The following is a 25042-nucleotide window of genomic DNA, read 5'->3' as shown; positions in this document are numbered from 1 at the left end:
CGACAACATCAGATCAGAGCGAGGGACGAGAAATGCGATTAAACTGCTTAACCTTACCAATATAGGCAATGTAATTGGCTTACTTCGCCTCAAAGATGAGACTAGGAGAGTTGCATGCTCAAATGTGATCTATTGCTTGGTATAGTGTTTTAAAGTGATGGAAATGAAATCACTTAACTATTTTCATTACCCAGTGTTTGGTATGAGAGGTGTGGTAACACAATTCATTTCGTAAGGGTAACCATTACAACCATTGGTTACGTCTCATAACCTTGTGGTAACAAAATTGTTGTCCTCGTCGATCCCTATTTGTTACAAGTAATTCTTTCCCTAAGGTTTGTCAAACAACTTATAATGGAGTTATAGTTAGCATTACCCTTTCCCCTTATTTAATTCCTTTCCTAAATTTATACCAAACATGGCTTAACTGTTACTATGATGTTTTAAAATCATAAACTACAAAATGAAAATGACATCAAAATTTCATGTTTTAAAATTTAGTATAGATTGGTTAACCAAAACACAATACACAAAAAATGAGACACGAGGCAACGAGAATTGGAGTGTTGGTCAATTCACTAGACAAATTATCTTTTTGGGATATGATACATGTTAGGGTGCATTATCTTCGGTTTAAAAAAAGTTTCAGTTTTAATAAGTTCAGATAAATTGCAATTATTGGGCTTCTAAGTTCCAAGCAGAACCTATTAGACTAACTAGGTTCAATTCGGTCTAATATATCTAAATAAATTCAGGTGTTAGGCGAAGTTAACACACCCTTAGCGTTCTCTTGTCTCCTTATTGTCCCGTGTTTGACGTTTCTCGATACTATGGCCCAATGACTGTGTTCGTGTGCCTATAGTGACATATTGGTAAGCTGACCTGAATTAAGCCGTGAGAATCAGGAGCCGCGCGGGCGCCCGTTCGTGAATAGTTAGTCGTGACAGTATGTTGGGTTAGCCCATAGCCGCCAAAAAGAAGCGCAAAATGAAAGCCTGAATTACAAAGGCAAACTCCGATCCTAAAACCTAAAATGGTGGAATTAGAAAAATTTACCCAATTTCCATCTTCGGAAGATTCAATTATCCAATCAGGACAGCTGAAAAGTTTCACTTTTTCCATCAATTGCGTCAATGCAGACGGTGCCCAGATGCCGGAGCTTTTTGATTTCGCGGAATTCGATTGATTTTTCATCAACCAAATTCGCTTATTTGCATTCAACTCCAATTTACAACGAAAAATGGAAGAACAAATGGGATTATGTAAGTTTTCTTTTTCCCTCCTTTTTCAATTAATTATTTTTATTCTTTTCATACTTCATCCATAATTTTGAGCTGCAATCTCTATTCTTAATTAATTTAATTTAGAGAAATTGGAGAATTGGAAGGAGCTAAAAAATGTCATATTTTATATATGTGCGAGGGAAACTGGAATTAGATTGATGAGTGGTATTTATACTAGTATTGATTATTTAAAACAATGAGCTGATGTTCTGGGTAATTGCTAAATTATGGGTAGAAAACCTTAAGTTATGTATCAGGGGCCGGCTATTGGTACGGGACACATCGCCAGATTGAGTAGATTACTAGGCCACACGATTTTGTTCATTCATCTTTACATTGCTAGAAGTGAGACAATTCTCATACTGGGATACTGATTTTGGTTGGTAATTTTTGGCCATTGGGGGGAGTAATTGGCTAATTGCAGTATCGCACCGATTACCTCGTGAAGTCGATGCCTCTTGTACCAAGATTAGTTAGGGATCGAGTCATAGAAACAGAAAATGACAGTTGATAAAAAAGAATGGAATTAAGATTTACGCGGTGTTGGAAAATTTGGCAATATGCCTTATCCATATGCTCATCATTGTTGCACTAGAATTTTCTTGTTTCCATTTAATCGGGGAGCACATGAGCACCTTAGAACAGGATAATAGCCTCCTTACATATTGAAACCAAGGACTTCAATGTAGAAATGCAGATGAACTTTTGATGAAGCTTGAGCCATGGTGTAGTATCCAGTGTACGGTTCTCTTCTATCCAACATGGTTCTCTACTTCTCTTTGTAGCTTGACTGTACTTCACTTAAGCAAGATTTAAACCTGCATTTGGCCCATAGAACCCCCTTGAGGCCTAGGAAAGAGGAGTAATAGGGAGTATCCTTTGTGTTGGTTGTGTTAACTCTTTTCCAGTTATTCAAGATGTTTCGACTAGTTTGACTCATTTTGTTAACGACTCAAATTTTGGCTGAGTTGATTTTAGTTTTCAAATTGCTCTATAGCTGGCTCATATCACCATCCTACTCAGATGTTAGAATTTTAAATAGTTAGGAGAGGGTCGGATTTGTTTTAAATCCAATAAGATATGATCCGGGTATGAGTTTTGGACTTTTGGCTCTATTCAATTTCCTTATTGAAAAGTTTAATGGCGGCATGGATGTGTTTGACTGTTTGAGTGTGTGGATAGAATGATAGATTTGATTCAAGGATTAGTTGCTAGTCATATTCCTCTTCCTTGTTGAAAGGTAATGCGGTATGTCTTTGGTTTTGTGCACATCGGAAGCAAGAGATGTTGTCCTGTTCTCTGGGGGCAGATTTATGAGCCTGAGAGGTCTCAATGTATATTGTTACGTTGGTTTCTAATTACGTTTATATGCTGGAAGTTGGTCATTGACTCATTGTCCTTCAATGGAGCCTTCTGCACTTTGGAACACCGAGTTGTTAGTAAGTACTTTGTATGGAATCCTTTGAACCCTACCTTTCCCAATCGCCGGGTTTTCTTCTTTGTTTTCTTGCATATCACTGGTGTTTTCTGGGTTCTTTTGGGGAGGTTGCTGGAATTTCATATTAATGACTACACCATGACTTTAAGTTGGCTTGGTGGGGAGACCTCTTGTGAGTACTTTTGGTTGCTGGGGCTTCTCAAAATTTTCTTAATAGAGGGATATGGTATCTTCTTTAAGGGGGACCCACTGTTAATTTGTGTTATGTCTATTTCTGCTATAACTCTTTGTGGTCAGGTAGGACCGCAGGAGAGTTTAGCACAGTAAATTCCCCAGTTGCTATTATCCCCCCTTTCTTCTTATGTTGAAATTTCAAGTGATTGACACTTTGAATTGGCCTACAATGCAGTTTCAACTCCTTATAATGGTTAAGGTTTATTTTTTTGGCTCTAAATCAATGGTTGAGCATATATATGGTTACTTGACATTTTTTGGTCTCTTGGAGACAAAAACAGAACACTGGAAGATAATCACATAATTTATCTACTTGTGTTTTCTGTATACGAAGTAAATGATTTTATAACCTCGCTTTTTAAAAGAAAATGTAACTTAGGGTGCGTTCTATTCACTCGATTTTCACTTATCTGAACTTGTATGAACTTATCAAAACTTATTAGCTTATCTGAGCTTGTTAGAACTTATCAAAACTTATTAACTTTCTTAAAATTATCTTATTTGGGCATGGCCCTAAAGGTAAACTTCAAGATAGTTCAATTCTCACCATTGTTTGTTAAATTGTTTATATAAGTCTTGAAAAGGTATAACTAGTGTTTCTTCTCCCTCTATCCATGACAGGACTCTGGGGGAGCTCCGCCACCATCGAAAGTACACATCTGTTTTCCTTCTATGTTGTCTTTAGTTCTCTGTGATTGCTCATGATTTCATATAATAGAACCAAAATTCCAGAATTATGCCCGATATGTGACGCGTCAAAAGCGAGCTGATTCAAAGAAGGCACTTTGGAGTCTCGTCTCTAAATATGGGGAGTCAGGAACTTCTTTTCAGGTATTGCACTATCATGTACTTCATTTTTTCTCAGTCAATTGCAATGTTATGAGTTTTGCCATTCCCACCTACCTCACTTTGACCTAATTTTCTTTACTAATATGTGAAAACAATTGTTATCGTGTAAAAGGTTGGATTAGTCTTAATGTACATGTTCAAAATATTTTGTATTAAATTTTCATAATTTACTACTCCCTCCGTCTCTTTTTGTTCTTTACGTTTTCCTTTTTGGATGTCTCAAAATATTTTTTACATTTCGTTTTATATCATCACATAGATGCTTTAATATTCTATCAAAATTCGTGTCCAATATCATTTTAACCATTTAAATTCATTGGGTTATTTAGTTTCTCACATCTTTCTATTAGGACATTAAATTTTTCTCATATTCTCAATATCATAATTTTGATAAAAGTGAAAACATTATAAATAAACGTAATTTTCCTTGTTTAAATAAACAAATGGAGAAATCTCAATGCACATTAATTAGTCGTTAATAAACGTGCAAGAGGTCAAACGTAAAGAATAAAAAGAGACGTAGGGAGTATTAGTAACAGATAATATAAAGATGTTAATTGTCTAACTTGTGCAGTAACAAGTGTGAAAGTCAAAACGTTGCAATTAAAAGAGAACATGGGAAGTATATTTTCAGGTTATTTGGGCTTAGTTAGATTCAGGGAACTATATTATTAATTATATTAGCTGGTTGAGGCATTTATATATAGAACTACGGTATCTTATGACCTCCCAAGAAATCCAGGTTTTAAGCGGTTCGCCATTTTGTATCCTTCTTCAATCAAGAGATATCTGGGTATATTACCAAGTGTCTTTGTTGGTATATTACCAAGTATCTTTGTTGGTATATTACCAAGTATCTTTGTTGGTATGTATCTGGGTATAACATAAATAAGGCTTATTATATAAGGATGTTCTTCTGGCGGATTCTGCTGTTTCAGTATTCTTGAAAAGACTAGCAAAAGAAGAAGTAATGTTACTGCAGGGGTGATTATAGGATTTACTTTATCTTCGTGTTTGATTTTCTTTGAAATGCCAATTCTTTGGAGTGTTTTTGTAAAACTTTCTTCATAGTATACCAGACTTACCAGCAATAAGAATTTGGTAGCGTCCTAATTATCCTTTAGGAAGTCCAAATAACTGTAGTGGGTAAGAGTTCATGGGGGTGAACCAAGGCATTTTTAGGCGGAACTTATTACGTTTTTAGAATCTTATCTGAATTGGTAAAGTGGAATGGACGACTTTTTTTTTACAACAACCAAAAAAAAAAAAAAGAAGACGAAATTGGATTCTTGGGTTGTTGTGTCATGGTGTGCATACTGTTTTGAAATTAAAACCTGCATTATTGTAATGAATTTGTTTGTATTCTGATGACATAGAGGTAGTCTTTATATATTAGGTGAGTAAACTTGTCTGACAATTGTATATTTCAGAAATTGCATGGAGCAAGTAGCTGGGATCTCAACAGTGGTGAGAAATCGAAAAGCTCCACAAATAAAGGCCGTTCAAAGTCAGATCGTTCTCAAAAGATCCACAACCATAGAATAAGACGTGAGATTATGCTACTTCATTTTTGTCCTACTATGTGTTTCATGCACAACCGGCTAATTGATGTCTGAAATTCTGAATTTTCTTGGTTTTTTTTAAGTCTCTCCGTAATGGCATATCACTTTCTTTTTCCTGGAGCTCTTTTGTTAAATCCTTAATTCCTATGTTCTTTGCGTTCCTTTTCATTAAAATATTAATTCAAAGAAAATCTTCTGATATAGAGGATGCTTCACTTAGGTGAGTTTCGAAAACGATATCTGTCGGAAGACGATGATGATCATCGCGAACCTCGGTTTCAAGCTTCTTTTGGAAATAGACGGTATTCATGGTCATGGACGGGAACTTCTCAAAGATCAACTCCTGGATTTGATTGGAGAGATTCATTTCACCATACAAGTGATCATCAAAAAGATTGGAAAACAACAGATGAACCTGATTCTGAAGCCGAGGCTTTTAATGTAGGATCATGTTCAGATAGAGCTGTCCTTGGCCTTCCGCAAAATGGTCCTCTGAAGTTGAAAGATGTGAAAAATGCGTAAGCTCTATAATTGACTGGATTATCAACTCAAATTCAGTGTTGAACAGTGTGAATCACGGGTGATTTTTCTTACTATCTTTTACTGATGTTTTTACCCTTGCAGTTTTCACTTGTCGGCGCTGAAGTGGCATCCTGATAAACATCAAGGCTCTTCACAGGTTAGCATTCCAGATTTCAAATTCTTCAACCAATATTGTTGCCCAGTAAATGTCATACAATTATACACTTAACATCTATGTCACATTGTCACCCATTTATCTCTCTTTAAACCTTCTGTAGATCCATATTTTTTTCTAGGATGTTCATGATCATTAAAATTGCGCACTATATTTAAAAGCTGACTTTGCTACTTTTAACAAGTTAACATGGTGACTACTTTGACAAATGCAGGCAGCAGCTGAAGAGAAATTCAAACTGTGCGTCGACGCTTATAAATCATTGTGCAGTGCAGTGTCTTAAATCTGAAGCAGGAAATAACACTTCAAGATCTTCAGTCATGCAGCTTGTTTTTTAGTTATTATTTACTGTGATTTATATGACCTTCCTTTAAAAAAATAAGGGGGTTCTAGATTTATATTTAGTTGTTGTCAAACTCAAACCCGGTTATACATTATTTTCTGTCATTGTATTGTAGAACAGATCTCTTGGACAGTTTATTTTCTGATAGTTTTAAATAAAGTAATTTTCAATGGGATACGATCAAGGTATGGAAGAATTTTGAAAGCACCGGTGCTCGTGCTATTTTATCAACAGAGTTACCTGGGACACTAGAAGATGATTACCTGATTTGGCCACGACATAAGGTAATTACACAGTTAAATATGGTTATGCATATCTACAGGATCTAAACAAGGAAGATACAAATGTGAACTTTATGGAATCGAATCAAGCTTTCTATAAACAACTTTAGGCTTTGAACATTCCTCCTAAGTGGAAAATTTTTGTTTGGAAAATTATGCTTTGGAGTCTTGCAGTAAAAGCAAATTTACTTTATAGAGGAATACAAATCGATGTGGGGTGCCTAATTCGTGGGAATCAGGAAGAGGATGATCAACATGTGTTTCGATGGTGTTCGATAGCAAGGCAGGTTTGGATGTGTGGATTGCTAGGAGTCCACTCTACTTTCAAAGAGAATCTTTCCCTCCAAAAATGGATTCTCTACTATATCCGACTTTTTATAAGCTCGGATGGTCGTCAAGGAGACAGACTCCCGTATTTTCTTAGTACTCTTTGGGCATTATGGATTTCTAGAAACCATAAGGTGTTTCGGGAACAGAATCCCACAGTACATGCAGTTTTAGCTCAGGTGGAAGACACAATGACTCAATACAGGGTTTTTACCGGAACTCGGATATCAAGCATGGATTTACCTTCACCGCAACAACATTGTTCTACTTATCCTCCAGGACTTCTTAAGATTGACATTGGTCAAGGTAATGAGGGTCCAATGACATATCAACTACAAGTTGATGCAGCATGGCAGAAAATTGGTCACCGTGCTGGAATGGGCTGGTTCTTATCGTCAAATATAGTTGTAGTGAATGGAGAAAAGGAAGGCAATGATTGGGGTATGGCAAGCTCGGCGGCTCATGCAGAAGCTAAGGCTTGTTTACAAGGAATAGATTGGGCTATTTCACTTTTAATTGACTCAATCTGCTACTTTAGTTACAAATCTGCAGAATTCTGGGACCCCAGACTATCAACAGGAATGGACGCTTTCGAGCATTCGTCATAAAGGTAAGAATTTCAGCAGATGTGTCATTCACAAGGTTGATCGAGATCAAGTTCGACAGTCTCATAACTTGGCCCAAGCAGCAATTCAACTTGGAATTCGTGTGGCACAACATCCTTTGGAGCCGGATTAGTTTTGTTTTTTATTTTGTTCTTTTTTTGTAAGTTCTAGCCGATGTCAAAAAAAAAAAAAAGTAATCTTAATATGTATATCTTGACTAATTAGTTAATATTTTTCCGCCAAAGTTGAATGTGACCTATAAATTTTAATTGGAATAATTTTTAGGGTCTTACTAAGTGATTTAAATGTTAAAATCAACTTGAAATTGAAATCTTTTTAGCCACAAAAAAATTCTTCAAAATTACAAACTCAAAATTGACACACTAGAATTCGACCCAAAATATCTTTTACCTCAAAATTTATCATAAGATTAAGGCTCCGTTTAGTAGGGCGTAAAACGTTTTCACGGAAAATGATTTTCTCCTTTTCAATCATTTTACGTTGTTTGGTTGTATAAGGGATGGAAAACAATTTTCCATGACTCCCTCAAAGGTGGAAAATCATTTTCCATTTGAAATGTAGGGAAACCACTTTTCCTTCTTTCCTCCTTACCTCCCTCTCCTTTTTTCCCCTCAATCTTTACCATCTTCTCCCATTTTCTTTTAAGTTACTAAACAAAGGAAAACTAGTTTGAAATTGTGTTTTCCCTTGAAAAATGTTTTCCATGGAAAATCATTTTACAATGAAAACGTTTTACGCCCTACCAAACGCAGCCTAAGAGCATGATCAGCCCCAAGTCTTAAGATATGAATTGTGCTGACATGACATATGATTCATCAGTCTTAAGATCAGACAATAGAAATTGTAGCATTGTAGTAGACAAGTCTTATCAAAGTCTTAAAGTGAGTCTTGAAAAATTAAGACTCAATTTAAGACTTGGTATGTGAGTTAAATTAAAAAATAAAATGATATTTTACATAAATTTACAAGTCTTAAATGATTTAATGGGTGAAGAGCTAAATTTGATTGAATCTTAAGGAGTCTTAACAATAATTTAATTATTTAATATTAATGAAATGATGACATGGCAAATGAAGAACATCTTAAGATAAGACCCCCTTGATCTTGCTCTAAGCATCATTAAAAGACAAAAACATAACCAAGCTCATTTATCATCCCATTCTACATCAATGTAAAACCCTCAACTCTGATTTCCTTGCTAGAGTCGCAGATCTGAAATTCAACAGTCTCCTCCAATCTTTCAGTAGTTAATCCAATGCCACAACTCAAATCAACAGCAATTAGCAAAGAGCAATCAGTTGGAACAGTAACCAGCACTCTCGAAAGCTCCATTTCAAAATCCACACCTTCTTGTCTTATCAAAGGACATGATTCAGGACACTCAAACAGCACACTACGATAGTATCTTTTCTCATACTCTGTTGTATAATCATACTTACTATGGAAAGCAACCATACTCCCAGAAATTCTACAAACATCTTGAGAAGAATTAGATGTTGCAGCTTCTTTGAAAAAGAAATGAACCTTCAACTTAGCAGTTACTGGATTTGAGATAATATTGTAGTGCAATGCAGCAAAGATATCCATATTAGCACTTTGAACCACTGAACAGTGGTGCCTATCGAACCAATGTTTATATCGTTCCACAAACTCATAACATGAATCTATACAACCCTTGATGATTAAGTGTCCCTCGACATCTTGTAGGTCTATATACAAAAAAAACCGATCATATCCAATCTTAAGACCCCTATTGGGATTCGGACCTTCCAATTGTATAAAATTTGTGCCAATGGGCAAGTGATAGGGGTTTTCTTTCTCTCTATGGAACAGATTTGTGAATTCTCCACAGCCTATGAAATTTATCATTCCATATAAATTCAAGTCCTCGGGTTTTCTCCTACCAATGAAAACAGAAAATACCTCTACCATTGGGTGTGAAATATAACGCCAGAGTGAATTTGGCTGAACATAAACAACAAATTAAGCCATGTCAGAAGAAGTGGAATTACACTCAGAAATCGACACAAACACATATTACCTCCATTTCAAAAAGATCTGTTTTACTTTGTTTCATAATGTTCTTTACACTTTTTTTTATTCTATTTTTTTTGAACTTGAAAATTTACTCATTTACCTTTCTTACACCACAATATTTACAATTTTCCACTCGCTTTCTCTTCCTTTATTCATTTTCTTTACACTCATCTACCTTTTTATATATTTATCTTACTTTATCCATATTTTCAACTAACTTTTCTATTTTTTTTTTTTAATATTCATGCAAATAGTAACCTTAAAAATCTTTATGAAACGTTTTTTCTTAATATTCGGGCAAAATAGTAACCGTAAAGATCTTAATAAACGGAGGTAATACGAAAAATATTTGTTGTGTGGGATTGGGAAGAGACAAAATGGCGGGCCAAATGTATTTTAGGTGCTAGTAAATTTGGGATCTCATATGAAAGAAAACAATTTTTTACCAACGGACTAAAACACGAAGGGCAAACAAAAAGGGACAGAGGGAGTACTTACCAAATACCAACGGATTTGTTACGCGGACAAGCTTATCGCTGGGATAGAATATTAGCTTAGATGGTTCCATCCACCTGACAGAAACTCTGACATCAACACCATTTGATCCCTTAATAAATTTCTGATTGCAACCAAGGTTATTGGGTTCGAACGAGACAGAGTCATTAACGATTAAGGCGTCATCATTGGCAGCATCCGTTAAGTCTACTTCAATCACAAGAGGGGAATACGGTGGCACAACCAGCAATGATCTTATCAAAGAGAGATCAGTACCCAACACGACCAATTCCATCATATTTGATTCATCAGAGCAGTCGAAAAGACTAACCCGATGAACTTCTTCAGTACTATACAGACTAAAATTAGCAGTGACTTTGCCATATACCTCCAATACTTCATCTTCATCTTCATCTTCATCCGGTTTGTCGTACACTTCATCTGCATTGCTATCAAGGAGGTCAATCCTAACTGCAGCAAACACGGCGTATCTTAGCGCTAAATAATCAACCGTAGCAGAGGCACCAGAGCCGCCACTGGAAATTGAAACTTCGCCAAATTGTTCGAAAACATCATTATCATCTAAGTAGCGTGTAACGAATATGAGTGTTCGGTAAAAGTAACGGTTGATATTATAAAATAAAATAAAATAAAAGCTGAAATATTATTTAAAACTTTAATATAAATTTGTCAAACGCTACCCGCTACCTTAAACGCTACTAATTTTAACGTTTGATAAAAGCTACTCAACCGCTACCTCGCCAAACATTGCAAATTTTACAAGTAGCGTCTTGACTCGGTCAAAACGCTACCCGCTATCTCAAACACTACCGCCGAACAGGCCCCAAGTTTTCCCTTAACAGTGAAGCAGCTACTCCAATAGTAGAGTGTAGCAGGAGCAGAAAGGGTGGATCAGCTACTGACAACATTTGCCTAGTGAGTAGAAATTGTTTTGCTACAAAACCTAAAATATTGTGTGTATAATAAGTCAAATCCCTAATATATCTCATATACATTTGAAAAGAATTGGTAATACACTAATACTTGATCAATATAAACAATATTCATAATATATACAACTATGAGTATACCTTTAGGTACCCACTATTAAAAAGAATTGGTATATAGCAGTTGTGTTAGTATTCTCCATTTTAAACTATCTTCCAGACTCAAGATTTTTAAGGCCATGCTCATGGAACGAACCAATATCCCAATTTTCTGTGGTTGACGAGGAGGACATCAAAGCAACTACAACCGATCTCATGCTAGGTCGAAGTTCAGGATTCTCTTGAGTGCATGCTTTTGCAAGCTCTACCATCTGCAAAACCAATCAACATAAACAAACATATTTGAGTTCACAAATTTCTTTAAAGGAAGTTATTGCTTGATCGAGCGATCATATTCACCTTGAGAACAGAGTCAAGAGGATAGTCTTCCCCAAGTCTCGGATCCACTAATTTGCATATGCTGTTCGGATCAGACTGGAAAACAACATCCTGAAACTGTTACACAAACAAGAAGAAGAAAATATTTTCAAAGGCTAGCCAGAAATGTTGATTGGTAAAGAAGAGCTACACGATATAATTCCCCCTCTGTTCTAAAACAAAGGATTGCTTTAATGCTTTTCAACTTTTACGGGATTTTGAGATGATTGTCTAATTCTTTTCCTAATATGCTCGACTTATTAATAAGGTGTTTTTCTGGAAGTCGTATGAATAACCAACATAAAAGTAATAGATTGTTTACCAAATTAGCAAGGCTCTGCGGTTGAGCTGATCCAGTTTCCTTTACCAAAGCATCCTTCCCTGATATGAGTTCAAAGAGAACAACACCAAAAGCAAAGACATCTACTTTGGGAGAGACATCACCAAACTGGGCGTATCTGTATGAAATATAGCCAAGTAGTTAGGATCTTTCCGAGGCAAACACTTCTATCATTAAACAACAGAGACAGAATCAATGGTGCAAGAAGTCAAAGTTTGATAGGACATAATAGTACCTTTGCTTATCATAAAAAGTATTTCATACAACAAAAAAATGATCAATTCGTTCGCAAACTTATACATTGATAGTTATAAGTAAATCCTGCCACGTGTGAAGGAATCTGTCTATACAGCGTTCTTTGGCCATGATAACAAATAAGAAAACACTGGATGTCACGAGTAATCTGATTCAAGGAGCTTTTCTATACACCAAACACCCCACAAATTAGATGGTGGACAAGAGTACACGGTTCAAGAACACCAGTACTTATGTAAAAGAACATTGGATATGTTTTATTTTATAGAAATAGTTAAAAGCCTCCCTCCTTACGCTCTACCTTAAGTCCCACCTCACGAGATGATACCTCTTTTGTTCTCAACTGGCAACCAGAGATAACTTCCCATAAGTTGTCAATAATGTAGAGAATCTTAAAAAATCTCCGCATACTATCCTGCTATCCATCAAACCTCTTATACACACAATTATCGGACAAAGTTGAATACTTTGGGAATATTCCCTAAAGAAAGCCTAGCAAAGCAGGAGATCTTCAATGACAAGCAACATAGACATCACTCAAAGAAGCTCCCTCAAATCTATGAAGCCTGGGTACGCCTCCCAGGTGCCGTATCCCGTACCGGGTACGGGTACGGGTACGGTACGGGTACGGGACGGGTACGCCCAGGAAACGTCCCCGGGCCGAATCCAAAAAGTGGGTACGCGGGTGGGATTTGGATACGGATGGGTTCGTTTTTGGGTACGGGTGGGTACGTATTTGGGGATGAAATCACGTACCCAGTAGCCTTGAAGCCCAAATCAATTTAGGGTTTTGTTTTCCAAAGTCACCAAATTCTCTCTCACCTGCGTCATTGGCTGAGTGGCTGTTGGTCGCCGCCGGCCGTTTTTCCCCTCGCCGGTCGCCGGTCGTCGGGTGTCTCAAGTCTCAACTCGCCGGTTCTTCTTCGCTTTTACTCTCCAGCGAGTTTCTTCTCCGGATCTCCTTCGAGCTTCGACTGAGACAACTCTTCGAGGAAGCCGCCGCCGCCGTCGTCTCAGTGTCTCACTCTCTTTCTCCCTCGCCGGCCAGTGACTTGGTGAATAAACTGTTCTCTGTTTCTTTTCTGTTTTTTTTTTGCTTCGATTTGTTTTTTTGATTTTTGAATGAATATGGCAAGCTGTTTCATTTTTGTTAGATTCTTTTTTACTTTTATTTTCGTTTCTTTTTTTACTTTCTTTGGTTTTGTCAATTAGGCAGTAACTCAAAGCAACCAGCAACTCTCGCCCCTCACTTTTATTTATTTCTTAGTTAAAGGCTACAGCTCTGTTTTTTATTTATTTAAGATGCATTTTTTATTCACTGGATTAGTGAACCCTGAACCCTTACCTTTTATTAACTTTTTAGCATTTTAATAATTTTTAGTATTTTTTTATTAACTTTGAACTATTTATGTATGGATGTTTAATTTAATTAAATTCTTGTTTTTTTTATATTTTTTTGTCGAATCCATGCCGTACCCGTTTTTTGAATTTTTGATTTTGCCGTTTTCCGTCCCCGTATCCGTCTCCGTACCCGTTCCAGTACCCGTTTCCGTGCAACATAGCCTCAAATTAGGCTTACGATTAACCTAAACTGAAACTACTCTATAACAGCCTAAAAATCCAGAGATAAAGTGAGGTTGCCTGAGGCGAATACTCTAAACTGTAAACCCAGATACTATCCTCCATTCCTCCTCCACGGCCCCGCCTTAAACCTTCCACAAAGCCTAAACCTTCCTCTTACCTAGAGTATGACTCAAAGCTTTAGCAAACAAAGGGAAAAGAAAGGTCATCCTCTCTAATACTCCTCAATTTCCTCATAGCACAAAACTATGTCCTCAGCCTCACCTCGACATGATACCGAGAATTAAGCAAGAGACATGCATTGAATATCCACTTCCTACACCTAGACCCAAAACCCTTATGTCCTATGATAGGTATTCTTCAAAACCTTGTCAAAAAATCACGTAGACCTTACTAGCTCTGTAATAAGCTTTCTCAAAACCAACCTTAACCTCTCCACTTAGCATCACAGTTACTACATCAGCCACAAGGAGAAGCACTCAAGTCATTGAGATCAATGAAAAGAGATACCGTAACCCAATAGAAAGGGTGTCTTACACACATTACACAGAAGACTAGCAGGCCAAATGATAGAAAAAAGTTGTATTTGGCTTCGTAATAAATATAGCCCTTAGCCAACTATTGTTATTGGCTATCACGCTTCACGCCTATCATTTTAACAAACTTAGTTGAGTAAGATTGTAAGGTGATACTTTCTTGTACTAGTTGTATACTTGTATATACCTCTCATATCCCTTTCTATAGTTCTTTTTTCCCTCTTTCTATCTCTCACATAAAATCTCCCTTCAAGGGTAACTCCTTTTAGAAATGAGAGTAAGAAATAACAAATCTATGTTCTTACCCACAAACCAAATCCCATAAAATTCTTGAAGCACCTTGCGTAAATCTTTTCTCACAACGACCCGAAAAAACTAGAAAAAAATATTGAAATGGACCGTTGGGACCAAGCTATCACCTTTCCTATTTGAAACAATACTATAAATCTCCTGTTCCTCAAGGGGATGTTCAATTCTACACTATCAACACCTAAAACAACGTTGTTCATTTAAAAGAATTTCATAGAATGACGTTATCTCCTCAATGACAGCCTTTGGTAACCACAAACCCTCTCACTTCCAACTCCTTAATAACGCTTCTTATCCTACTCCCATACCACATTAAAGGAAATGCTAGCTTAGAATTAGTATCCCTTTCAGTTTATCTATTCTCCTTCAGCATTGAGATGGCAAGAGAACTCCGTTGAAAATTATGCATTAAGTAACCCATCTTTCAGCGAACCACTTTATCTAAACCACCAATTTGGCTATCTCGCAAATACTTCCCTTTTGATGGCTCTAAATCCTTAAAACAGTAAAACCTCTTCATTCAAAACCTTAAGCTTCTGTTAACAAACATAACTTCTTCATAACCTAAACCTCAGCCAAGTATTCTTATACACTACAAAAACTCATATTGTAGCATTGGAATCAATGACCAAAAAGTTAGAACAAAAGTGGGGACCTATTATATCAGATAGACTCCAAAATAACATGCAAGTGATTCCAAACTGCCCTGTTCCTTAAGACCTGCACCAGATTTGAGACCTCCTAAACCCATTTATATGTGAAAAAATTTCAACCATGACGAGAACACACCCCATAAGCCCTCAAAATCATTTAAAACTGTGTGCAAAGCCAAGGCTGAGAAGGCCCATGCACAGAAGAAAACAAACAAGAGATTTTGAAAAGACCAGCCTCACCAGCCAACTTCTCTTAGGTAACACAAACCGCTCAAGTTGATTGGATCCTACCAGAATTCCTTGAAGGGATGCACGAATCAGAACTAAAATACCATTGTTGACTTCTTGGATTGCTCGTGATAATCTTCTCTAGGTTGCTCTCGTATATAAGGATCAACAAACTTCCACTCCGTCATAACCTAAACCAAGGATATGCTGCAAGTCCTATTTTTGGGCTTCGGAAGGGCAAAGGAGAAGAAGGTTTTATGGTGAAATGCTTTTATGGCGATTCTGTGGTGTCTGTGGTATAACAGAATGTTCCAAACTGGTGGAATACTTCGAATCAACCTGGCAAGAGACTAGCTGCTTGAATAGGGAAGAAATCAAGTAGAGCAAACTACCTTTGTTTTAGTATTAAAACGCCTTCTCCCTGCTTCTACAATGCAAGGTTCCTGTCTGTTAGGAAACTCTCACTTTTTCTCTGGCTTAATATGAGTAAAAGGGATGTTTCGGAGATCAGTCTTGTGTCAACAAACTTCTGACAGTAGTATGGTATGTGTATGTTTGCGTCTAGTACGGTTCATTCCACATTCAAAGGAATCGCTTCGGGTGCTGATTTCCTGTGGGATAGAAAATCTATCTAGCTTCATTGTAGGCTAAGGAAGCGGTGGAATTTAGAAGTTACCCAGTGGGGGAAATACAATAAAATTGGGCTAATCTGCAGTATTGTTATCTGCTATCACGAGGACAACTTGTCCTCCATTCTTGTACTTTCTGGTAGTTGCTGAATTGTAAAACATTTTTCTTTATCAAAAAGTAATCTCACGGTTAGGGGAAGGAAAGTTTCTGCCGTTTTTATTTTACTTCTACAAATATAAATCTAATAACAAACTTACTCTGGAGGCATGTATCCAAATGTGCCCACCAAACGAGTTGGTACAGACGCATTTCCAACCTCCGCTAGCTTTGTCAATCCAAAATCTGCAACCTGTAAAATTAGCAGATTTTGAGAATGTACAAGTATTGAATGACTAAAAAACAAAGCTGCAGTTGATGAACGTACCTTTGCATGGAAATTACTATCAATCAATATGTTAGGAGATTTAATATCACGATGAATGTAAACAGGTACAGTGTGCTCATGGATATATTCAAGACCTCTTGCTGAATCAAGAGCAATTTGTACTCTGGCATGCCATGGCAGGACATCTTTTACTGGAAAGAAATAAGAAAACATGTTAACCCTGGTGCAGAAATAAGAAAACATGTTAACACTGGTGCAGAAATAAGAGCAGTGTATTTTTCACAGAGATAACTCCACCTGAACCACGCAAATGCTGACTTAAGTTTCCATTTTCAATATATTCATACACCAGGAAGAGAGAATCCTCAACACAGTATCCAATCAAGCGAACCTGCACTTAGATACAGTATACTCCAAGTGAATTGATGAAATTTTAACAAAGAAATCGATACAGTTTGCAAAGAATAATACCCTACATACCAACTGAGTAGATGTTGTCTAGTAAACTATAACAGATGCATAATGACAATTTTCGATCTTCATTTGCAGTAAAAGCACTATCACCCACTTTCAAATATTTACAATTCAAAATGACAAAAGAAGGGGAAAATAAATCTCTACTACCATAGGGTTATACAGAAATCAAGCATCCAAAATACATCCGGTGAGACTGAGATCGGCTCATAAATCCAATGACTAAGAACAAAAGATAGCTATTTATTTCACAAATCTAAGATCCAAATATCTCACTTGACCAAGAACCAAACAGAATCCAGCCAACCCAAAATTTTCTTCTGACACCGAGACATCCTCCTATGCAGATACTCAGCAACCTAATCTAGGAGAAAAGAAGATGATCTGTTTCATTTCATCAGTAGTTACACGAATATTCCTACTGGAAGAGTATTATACTATTATCTAGCCTGAAACTAGCATAAATACGCATCCTCATAAAGGCCACCATTGCATAAAAGGTTTCATTCTCACGTGAGCTTAAGAAAATGAAAATTGATTGGGGACAACGAGTGATTATAACAGGATTTGCAAGCCAAATACAATACGAAGTAATGTATTCATTTCCTCTCAGCAACTTTTGATAAGTAATATCTGAAATTTGAAGTCTTGTCAAGCCACACATTATAGCACCCTGTTGCTTCTCACAAAATCCAGCTTACCATGAGGTGTATTTGATTTCGATTTGTTAGCATTAACAAATTATGAATCCCCCCCTTGTGAACTACCCACTTGACTAGAAAGGAAAAACCAAGTTGGGAGTCCCACTATCTTTCTATTAACCTACTCTCTCTACAAAGGGTGTTTCTCCATTCTCATTCCAAGAGAGAAGTTGTCAGCAATAATTCAAAAGCACACTTAAACATTGAAATCCTCCTAGAATCTGATGAAGAAACAATTTTTCAAACGAAGCCATCAATTTCTGCTCTTGATTATTAAAAGAAACAGAAAATCACACACTTTGCGGTGGGTCACATGAAAGAAAGGTACAAACAGACACATGAATGAACAGATAAAAGGCATAGTAGTTTAGTCTTAAAGTTAAAGCAGTGAACAACTTATAAAGACAATAGAATCAAAGTTACTGACTGACCAGACATGCTTAAAGACACAGAGGGTGGATGTATACCAAGTTTAAGTGATGAACATGTGTCAAGACCTTCAGTTCAGCAAGAAATTCCCTTGTTGCTTGCATAGCCATCTTCTTGATAGCTGCTTTCTGTAGATGTACATAAGGTGCAGAAAATGAAGAATCTCCATATTATACACATACACCAACACACACACAGATAAAAATAAAAAAATAAATATAAAAATAAAAACTTCTGCACACAAGATGTGATAGATGCTATATATTAGACACGATATTTTTGTCTCGGAGTTGCACACAAGAAAACAAATAAATGCTACTACTAACCTCGCCTCTTAGCTCCCCATAGTAAACAACTCCAAATCCACCTTGACCAATTTTGTTAGCCAAGCTAAAATTATTAGTAGCATTTGCAAGCTCTTCATAAGAATACTCTACTGACTTCTCAACAGCTATACCATGATGCTTTGGATTGACTGCCACAGCTTCAGATTGTCCAGTTAAATTTTCTGTTCATAGTAATTTACAAGAGATAGTTACTTATACATTTTTAATTTAAAAAAAAAAAATTAAAAAAACCAGCACAAGAGTGCCGAAATTCCAGATTTCTTGATTTAGGCTCTTTTTTCTACACCACTTATTTCCATATTTTGTTTCAATATGGATATAAAGTTTGATTACAAGGCATGGAGAGATATAAGATATTATGTTTCAAAATGGAGTAGCAGATCAAATTTTCTGCATAATAGATTATGATATTGGTGGAGTATTTGTCCTGCTCCAGTTACGAAGAGAGTAGGCAAGAGAGAAAAAGTCGAGTTGCCTTTTTTAATTTAACAACAACACACATACTTGCTCTGTTATTTATTACATGCATCATGTCGACTTTTGCGCTTGCCAACACACGACATTGATAATTAATAACTTCAGTTACATATTAGAAAAATTTATAAAAAGTTGATACTTAGAAAATGTACATTGAGATCAACCCAACAACAATTTAAATAATGACATTCTACTTTACATATTAGTAATAAATGTGGTCAAAGTTAGTTTATAAATAGTGTAAAAAGTCAAAATGATGCATGTATTGAGAAACGGATGAAGTATAAGATACCAATTAGGCTCCGTTTAATTTGGTGTAAAACGTGTTCAGTGAAAAATGATTTTCCACGGGAAAACACTATTCCAAACTAATTTTCCTTTGTTTGGTTCCTTAAAATAAAATTAATAGAAAAAAGGAAAATGAGAGAAGATGGGTGAAGATTGAGGAGAATAAGGGAGAGAGAGGTAAGGAGGAAATGTGGAAAAGTGGTTTCCCTTCCTTTCAGATGGAAAAGGTTTTTCCACCTTTTAGGGAGTTATGGAAAATTGTTTCCAATCTCTTGCCAAACCAAACAACGTAAACCGTTTGAAAAAGGAAAAATCGTTTTTCATGAAAACATTTTACACCAAATCAAACGAAGCCTAAATGAAATAGCTGCATATGTTTTTTCAGATATTTCTTATACATTGCTTAAAGTCATTTCTTGCCATTTTCATCAAGTCTCGCCAACAAGCGAAATACCTTGCAAAAAGAAATACTCCATATTATTTTAATAAAATATCATCTTGTTGCTTGGAATTGGGTTTATCATCCAAGGAAATAGGACAATTTGGGAAACATAAAACCCAAGAGCACCCCCTCACGAGGAAAGTGGTTGTGGAGAACTGGAGGTAAGATTTGGAATCTGACTTTGCAGCCTTGCAGGTGACATTTGGAATATGATGTTTTCACATCAATGGTTGGGATGCTTTGGCTAACATTAGGGTTTCCTACCTATGACTATGGAAGTTCACTCGAATTTAAACCCCCGTGTTCCTTCCCTTGGTCGAATTATTGGGTAGCCAATGTGGTGTTCCGGAGAATCCTTGGCAAGAGATCATCCTTTTTCCAATCAGTTTTAACCGACTTCATTATGCGTCTATTTTCATGGTTAAAAGCCTGGTAATATAATCTAGCATTCCGGATTGATAATTCTTCAAGCAACGTTCCTTGTAAATCCTTAAACAAAAACTTGCAAAATCTCCAAATCCTACAGTTTTCCCAGTTTCCAATTTCCTATGGAAGGCAAAAGTTCCTCTGGAGATCAAGGCTTTTGTGTAGACAAGTTTTGGAAAAGCTGTACACTCTTGATATTTTCAGCTACTGCAGGTCTGCAGCCAACTAGAATTTGTCCCCTAATGTGGTCCTCATATGAAGTGTGAGGTGACTGATGCTTTATTCACGTTGTAACACACGATTCCGTCATCAAGGGTCAACAACTGTCCTCAAGAACCAACAGTCCAACACAAGTCCTTACGACGCATTTTGTCCTCACTCATGCATGTGCACCCTGAGAAAACTTCCTGGGAAGTCAACCACCCTAAAATTTTGCTTAACTGTGGAGTTTCTTAGGATATGAGCTCCATAAAAGAAAAATGCATCTTGTTCCTATGAGTAGTATATTAAATTCAATTAAGCAATCATGAGGGGTATTACATACACCCCCACTTGAGAACAACAATGCCCTCGTTTACGACGCATTTTGTCCTCACTCATGCGCATCCTGATAGAATTTCCTAGGAGGTCACCCATCCTAAAATTTCTCCCAGCCAAGCACGCTTAACTGTGGAGTTTCTTAGGAAATTAGCTCCCTTAAAGAAAGATGCATCTTGTTCCTATGAGTAGTACATTAAATTCAATTAAGCAATCATGAGGGGTATTACACACGTAGCCACATAGGCTTTTTGGATAACAAAAGGAAGATTTCATTGTGCTCTGCTTTTCTGATGGGAGTATGGGACATACACAAGTGAGAACATGAGATGTATTATCTTTTAGAATAGAAGGAGCTTCCTAGTTGCACATTTATGACAGTAATTTGGGTGCTTTGGTTGGATCACATTCACTATGTCTTGTGTAATAACACTAATAGGGCGGGGGTGTTATGGGATCAGGAGATGTTTTAGCTTCTTCGTGATCTATGGCAGCCTGTGTTTCTCCTATCTATTTGCTTTTGATAATTACATGCTTTCTTGAAAGAAAAAATGGACACCTGGCCATCCATTCGATTTGTTTTACTGGCTTCTCATATTTTATTAATACGGAGTAACTTTTTTGTCCTATCTAAATCTTTTTATCAATAATTCTTAAAAGAAATTTAAGTGTTAACCGCAGAAGATGGGAAGTACCAGCTGGTGCTGACTGGAATTCAGGCTTATCAGAAAGTAAGGCCTCTTTCTTCTTCTTTCGTCTTATGTAGACAAGATACCAACCAAATAAGAACGCACACAATCCAACTGCCACGCATATACCAGCTACGACTCCAGGAGAAATTCCTGCCAGCATAGAAGAGATTTGTTACAAAGTGGTATGACTATTGGATTTTATGACACAAAGCAATCAAGAACACGGGAATGGGAGAAGACAGGAAGCTGTAATACAGGAATAAAGAAAATTCAATTACCTGCAGAGGCTGAACCACCTGGTCCAGGGCTGCATAAGATTTTTTAAAAACACAGAAAATAGAAAGTTAAAGAACTGACACAAAATAGACTGAAATTGTTATTGTTATACACGTAAATTGGTCTGGTAATAAGATAAGACTAAAAGATACCTTGAATTTGAAAATAATGGTGGGTAATCTCCATTCCTGTCTGCACAGAAGAGTACAAAATTCAAGTACACAAAAGGTAACAATTTCAACTAATCAAGGCTAGTTCAGAAGTTGATTGAACGTGCTTTGTGAACAGTCTCGTAAAAAAGCTTTAAGCTGAGTCATTCCATGGCGAATAAAAGTTTGGTTATAACATGTACCATCGCAGAAAAATACCAAAAACTGACACTCAGATAACTCAATTTCTCCCTCCGTGGGCAGAATCAACGATGCCTTATTTAAGAGAAAAAAAAGCTAACTTATCCGTAAACTTTGTTTCCAGCTTAATAGGAAAAGTATAAGGTCAAGATGGTAAGGGCTTGAGGCAATGCTGAGGGCTGAAACAGAGATGAACAACAAAAACTTGCCCCCTCCATCTTGTATTTGGTTTTTAAAAAGGAATAGATGAGTTAAGCATGCAGCAGAAGATTCTTTTCAATATAAAATTCAATCTTCTTGGAAGCCTGAACAGAGAGTATCCAGGCAGTAGTCTTGGTACTCTAGTTGGTTGCCCTTACATATGGCTTGCAACTCCATACAATTTTTACTCTGAAATTATATCATCAGAAACTATGCTAAATGGTTAGAAATAATACTGCAAAAGATTCCTATTGATCTGAAAACCAAACTTCTGCTAAACTTAAATATAGAATTAAATTGATCCCTCTTACTTTTTATACCAAGTACTCCTATGTTACAGACAGCATCCAGGCACAGTCCTGGTATACTAGTTGTTTGGTCCTTCTACATGGCTCGGCAGCTGAGTTGATTACTACTCCGAACTTATATTACCAAAAACTATGCCACATGGATAAATCATATTCTTCCTTCTACAATATCATTTTGTTTCGATCTCTTCTCCACTAATAATCCAGTCATAAGAATTGAATTGCTTGGCGAGGTATATCACTGCTTGATAAGAATTTGAATTGTAAAGATTTGCCTACATCCATAATTAGATTAATAAACTTTTAATTAAGTAGCATGGACAGATATTAGACAATCAATACAATTCCATTGGCCATGTAACGAGTAAAGTCTAACCCCGTCATGTTTCAAGACAGGTTCAGAACTGGATGCAGCCTTTTAGAAATGCATTCAACTAACTTCCAGCCCAAACCATTTCAATATTACCCTAACGAAGCCATGATTTTCCCCAAGTTTCACAAGTTCTACTCTTCTCAAATCCCAAAATATGCATGCACAATTGCATACCATAACAATTCATCATAGATTCATAGCTAAGTCGAACATTCTCAAAATTTCTTTAATTCAACATTTAATACCCAATTCAGCAAGTAAACATTTGATACTTTCAATGGGTGTGTGAATTAAAGAGAGAAAAGATTATTACCTCGCCCAGGAATGTAAACGAGCCCATTTCCACTATTAAAGTTTGCACCAGGATTATACCTCTGCAACAAACTTGCACTCAAATTATTTGCCTGCGCAATGGAACTTAAACTATCACCAGAACGAAGCGGATAAGTTACGAACAACCCATAATCCACTGACACACTGCTATTTCCACAAGAACAATTAACAGTCACATTAAGGTTGCCACCAATGGGCAATAGGGTCACAGGATAACTATTATTCCTCTGAAGCAAACTAGCAGTAGTAAGATTGGCATATTGTGTTGCTGCAATAGTTGTATAGGTATCTCCAGACTGAATCCGGTAACTAAAAACATGACCAAGATAATCCCCATCTATACAATCACACGAAAACGGCACATTGACTCGAGTATCCCTTTGAATGCTATTTTCATCTGTGATTTCGGGATTGAAGCTCATGATATCAACAGTTGAAGTATCAAAGTAAATTGCTATGTTACCAAGGGTTACACTTGGCTGAACATAGTATGAAGCTAAACCCACATCACAACCCCTACTACAAATTGATTCAACAACTATCAAATAGCTAAGTAACACAGAAAACACAAAACCTAATTTCTTCATCATCAAACCCCCAAATTAAAACCCTAATCAATTGAGGGATTGTATAAGAAATCAATTGACACCCATTTCCCCAAATTGTAGTAGAAATCAAAATTGAGGGTTTAATTGGAAAGTTGATATTGAATAGTGTTCAATTTTATCTGGGCTTTCAACATTTGTGAGTCAACAGTCAACAATTTCAACTATTATTGGAAGACAAATCAAATACGGGACAATAATTCGAAGGGAAGAATGAAAATGATTTGGTGTTTGATTTAGTAATTAATAGAAATGCAACTAACCTGCTAACTGACATGATCATCATTGAGTGGCAGCTTAAGGGTACTAATCGCCAGCGTGTAAGCTTCAAAATTGTCGACTTCCATAACCATTATATTTACATTATCTCTCCCTCTCTCTCCTTTGACATTAGTTTTATTAGGCAATTATTTGAATTAAACTGTTTTATTTTATCATCAAGAAGGAAAAGTCATACACTTTTTGTTCTCCGCTCAAAGGTTCGAGGGTTCAACTTCTACCAACTACGGTTCTTCTTAGGGTCGGAATTTTCTTAAATATTCAACACTTTAATGAGTTAGCGTGCACATCTCCAAATTGAGTTTTAATAGTCCGTTTGGTAAATAGTCATATATCACATAAATATAGAGTTGGTTCAAGTGGTAAGCAGTTTGATGTCGTTTAAAGGGGAGGTCTCAAGTTCGAGCAGAAATTCTTGTTGGGGGACTCACCCACCAAAGCAAGGTGAAATATCACATAATCCTCGAATGTATAAATTTCTTCATATTTTCATGATAGGCTCACATAAGAGCATCTCCATTGGTTGTAGCTAAGGACTGGCTTGAAATTTAGACCATTGGAATGAAAATAATAAATTAGCTAAACAAGCTAATTTGTTGCTTGACAAGTAGCTCTCAAAATTGCCAAATAATTAATTGACAAGTGAGCAAGTGAGACAAATTTAAATAACAAGATAGTTGTTAGCCTATGGAGCACAAATTAGCTAAACAATAAAATACCTTGAAATCTTATGTGGCATAACAAGCTACTCCCCCCGTCTCTTTTTGTTTTTTACGTTTGGTTTTTTTCACGCGTTTTAACGATTAATTAATTTGCATCGAGATTCCTCAATTTTTTTTTTATTTAAACAAGTTAAATTACGTTTATTTATAATGTTTTCACTTTTATCAAAATTCTGATATTGGAAAATGAGAAAAATTTAATGTTTTAATGGAAAAGTGTGAAAAATTAAATGACACAATGAATTTAATTGGTTAAAATAATAATTAGA

At 36.3% G+C, this 25042-nt stretch overlaps 3 protein-coding genes across 4 annotated transcripts; 1 reads left to right on the top strand and 2 right to left on the bottom strand.

The window, feature by feature from the left end:
• The first annotated feature begins 974 nt into the window (after positions 1-974).
• Positions 975-6586, top strand: LOC110795876 (uncharacterized). Its single transcript, XM_022000910.2, has 7 exons — positions 975-1262; positions 3577-3606; positions 3688-3786; positions 5235-5352; positions 5587-5884; positions 5991-6045; positions 6278-6586. The coding sequence occupies exons 1-7, from the start codon at positions 1134-1136 to the stop codon at positions 6344-6346; spliced, it is 798 nt and encodes a 265-aa protein (XP_021856602.1). The 5' UTR covers positions 975-1133; the 3' UTR covers positions 6347-6586.
• Positions 6587-8658: 2072 nt separating this feature from the next.
• Positions 8659-11009, bottom strand: LOC110795893 (uncharacterized). Its single transcript, XM_022000934.2, has 2 exons — positions 10176-11009; positions 8659-9605 (listed from the first exon to the last, which is right to left on the bottom strand). The coding sequence occupies exon 2, from the start codon at positions 9570-9572 to the stop codon at positions 8802-8804; it is 771 nt and encodes a 256-aa protein (XP_021856626.2). The 5' UTR covers positions 9573-9605; positions 10176-11009; the 3' UTR covers positions 8659-8801.
• A 142-nt stretch (positions 11010-11151) lies between these two features.
• Positions 11152-24000, bottom strand: LOC110795873 (chitin elicitor receptor kinase 1-like). Of its 2 annotated transcripts, none has more exons than XM_022000907.2 (12): positions 23148-24000; positions 21755-21794; positions 21605-21633; positions 21330-21476; positions 18444-18625; positions 18156-18245; positions 16811-16904; positions 16553-16704; positions 16386-16477; positions 11919-12054; positions 11579-11653; positions 11152-11490 (listed from the first exon to the last, which is right to left on the bottom strand). In XM_022000907.2, the coding sequence occupies exons 1-12, from the start codon at positions 23755-23757 to the stop codon at positions 11329-11331; spliced, it is 1809 nt and encodes a 602-aa protein (XP_021856599.2). In that variant the 5' UTR covers positions 23758-24000; the 3' UTR covers positions 11152-11328. The 2 variants fall into 2 exon arrangements, with proteins under 2 accessions (XP_021856599.2, XP_021856598.2); XM_022000906.2 differs by having other exon boundaries at positions 11579-11674; positions 23148-23997.
• Positions 24001-25042: the final 1042 nt, after the last annotated feature.

This window comes from Spinacia oleracea, chromosome 1, assembly GCF_020520425.1.
Source record: "Spinacia oleracea cultivar Varoflay chromosome 1, BTI_SOV_V1, whole genome shotgun sequence".
In the NCBI taxonomy this organism is placed as follows: Eukaryota; Viridiplantae; Streptophyta; class Magnoliopsida; order Caryophyllales; family Amaranthaceae; genus Spinacia; species Spinacia oleracea.
The sequence above is the reverse complement of the archived record's forward strand: the minus strand, read 5'-3'. Positions and strand labels throughout refer to the sequence as shown.

Bases quoted from the DNA above. Each gene is read 5' to 3' on its own strand.
- LOC110795876 (XM_022000910.2), top strand. From the start codon at position 1,134: ATGCAGACGGTGCCCAGATGCCGGAGCTTTTTGATTTCGCGGAATTCG. The intron at 1,263-3,576 runs GTAAGTTTTCTT...TATCCATGACAG, and splicing joins GGAAGAACAAATGGGATTAT to GACTCTGGGGGAGCTCCGCC. The intron at 3,787-5,234 runs GTATTGCACTAT...TGTATATTTCAG, and splicing joins AGTCAGGAACTTCTTTTCAG to AAATTGCATGGAGCAAGTAG.
- LOC110795893 (XM_022000934.2), bottom strand. From the start codon at position 9,572: ATGGTAGAGGTATTTTCTGTTTTCATTGGTAGGAGAAAACCCGAGGAC.
- LOC110795873 (XM_022000906.2), bottom strand. From the start codon at position 23,757: ATGATGAAGAAATTAGGTTTTGTGTTTTCTGTGTTACTTAGCTATTTG. The intron at 18,246-18,443 runs GTTAGTAGTAGC...GTACATCTACAG, and splicing joins ATGGGGAGCTAAGAGGCGAG to AAAGCAGCTATCAAGAAGAT. The intron at 12,055-16,385 runs GTAAGTTTGTTA...TATTTCATACAG, and splicing joins TTTGGATACATGCCTCCAGA to ATACGCCCAGTTTGGTGATG.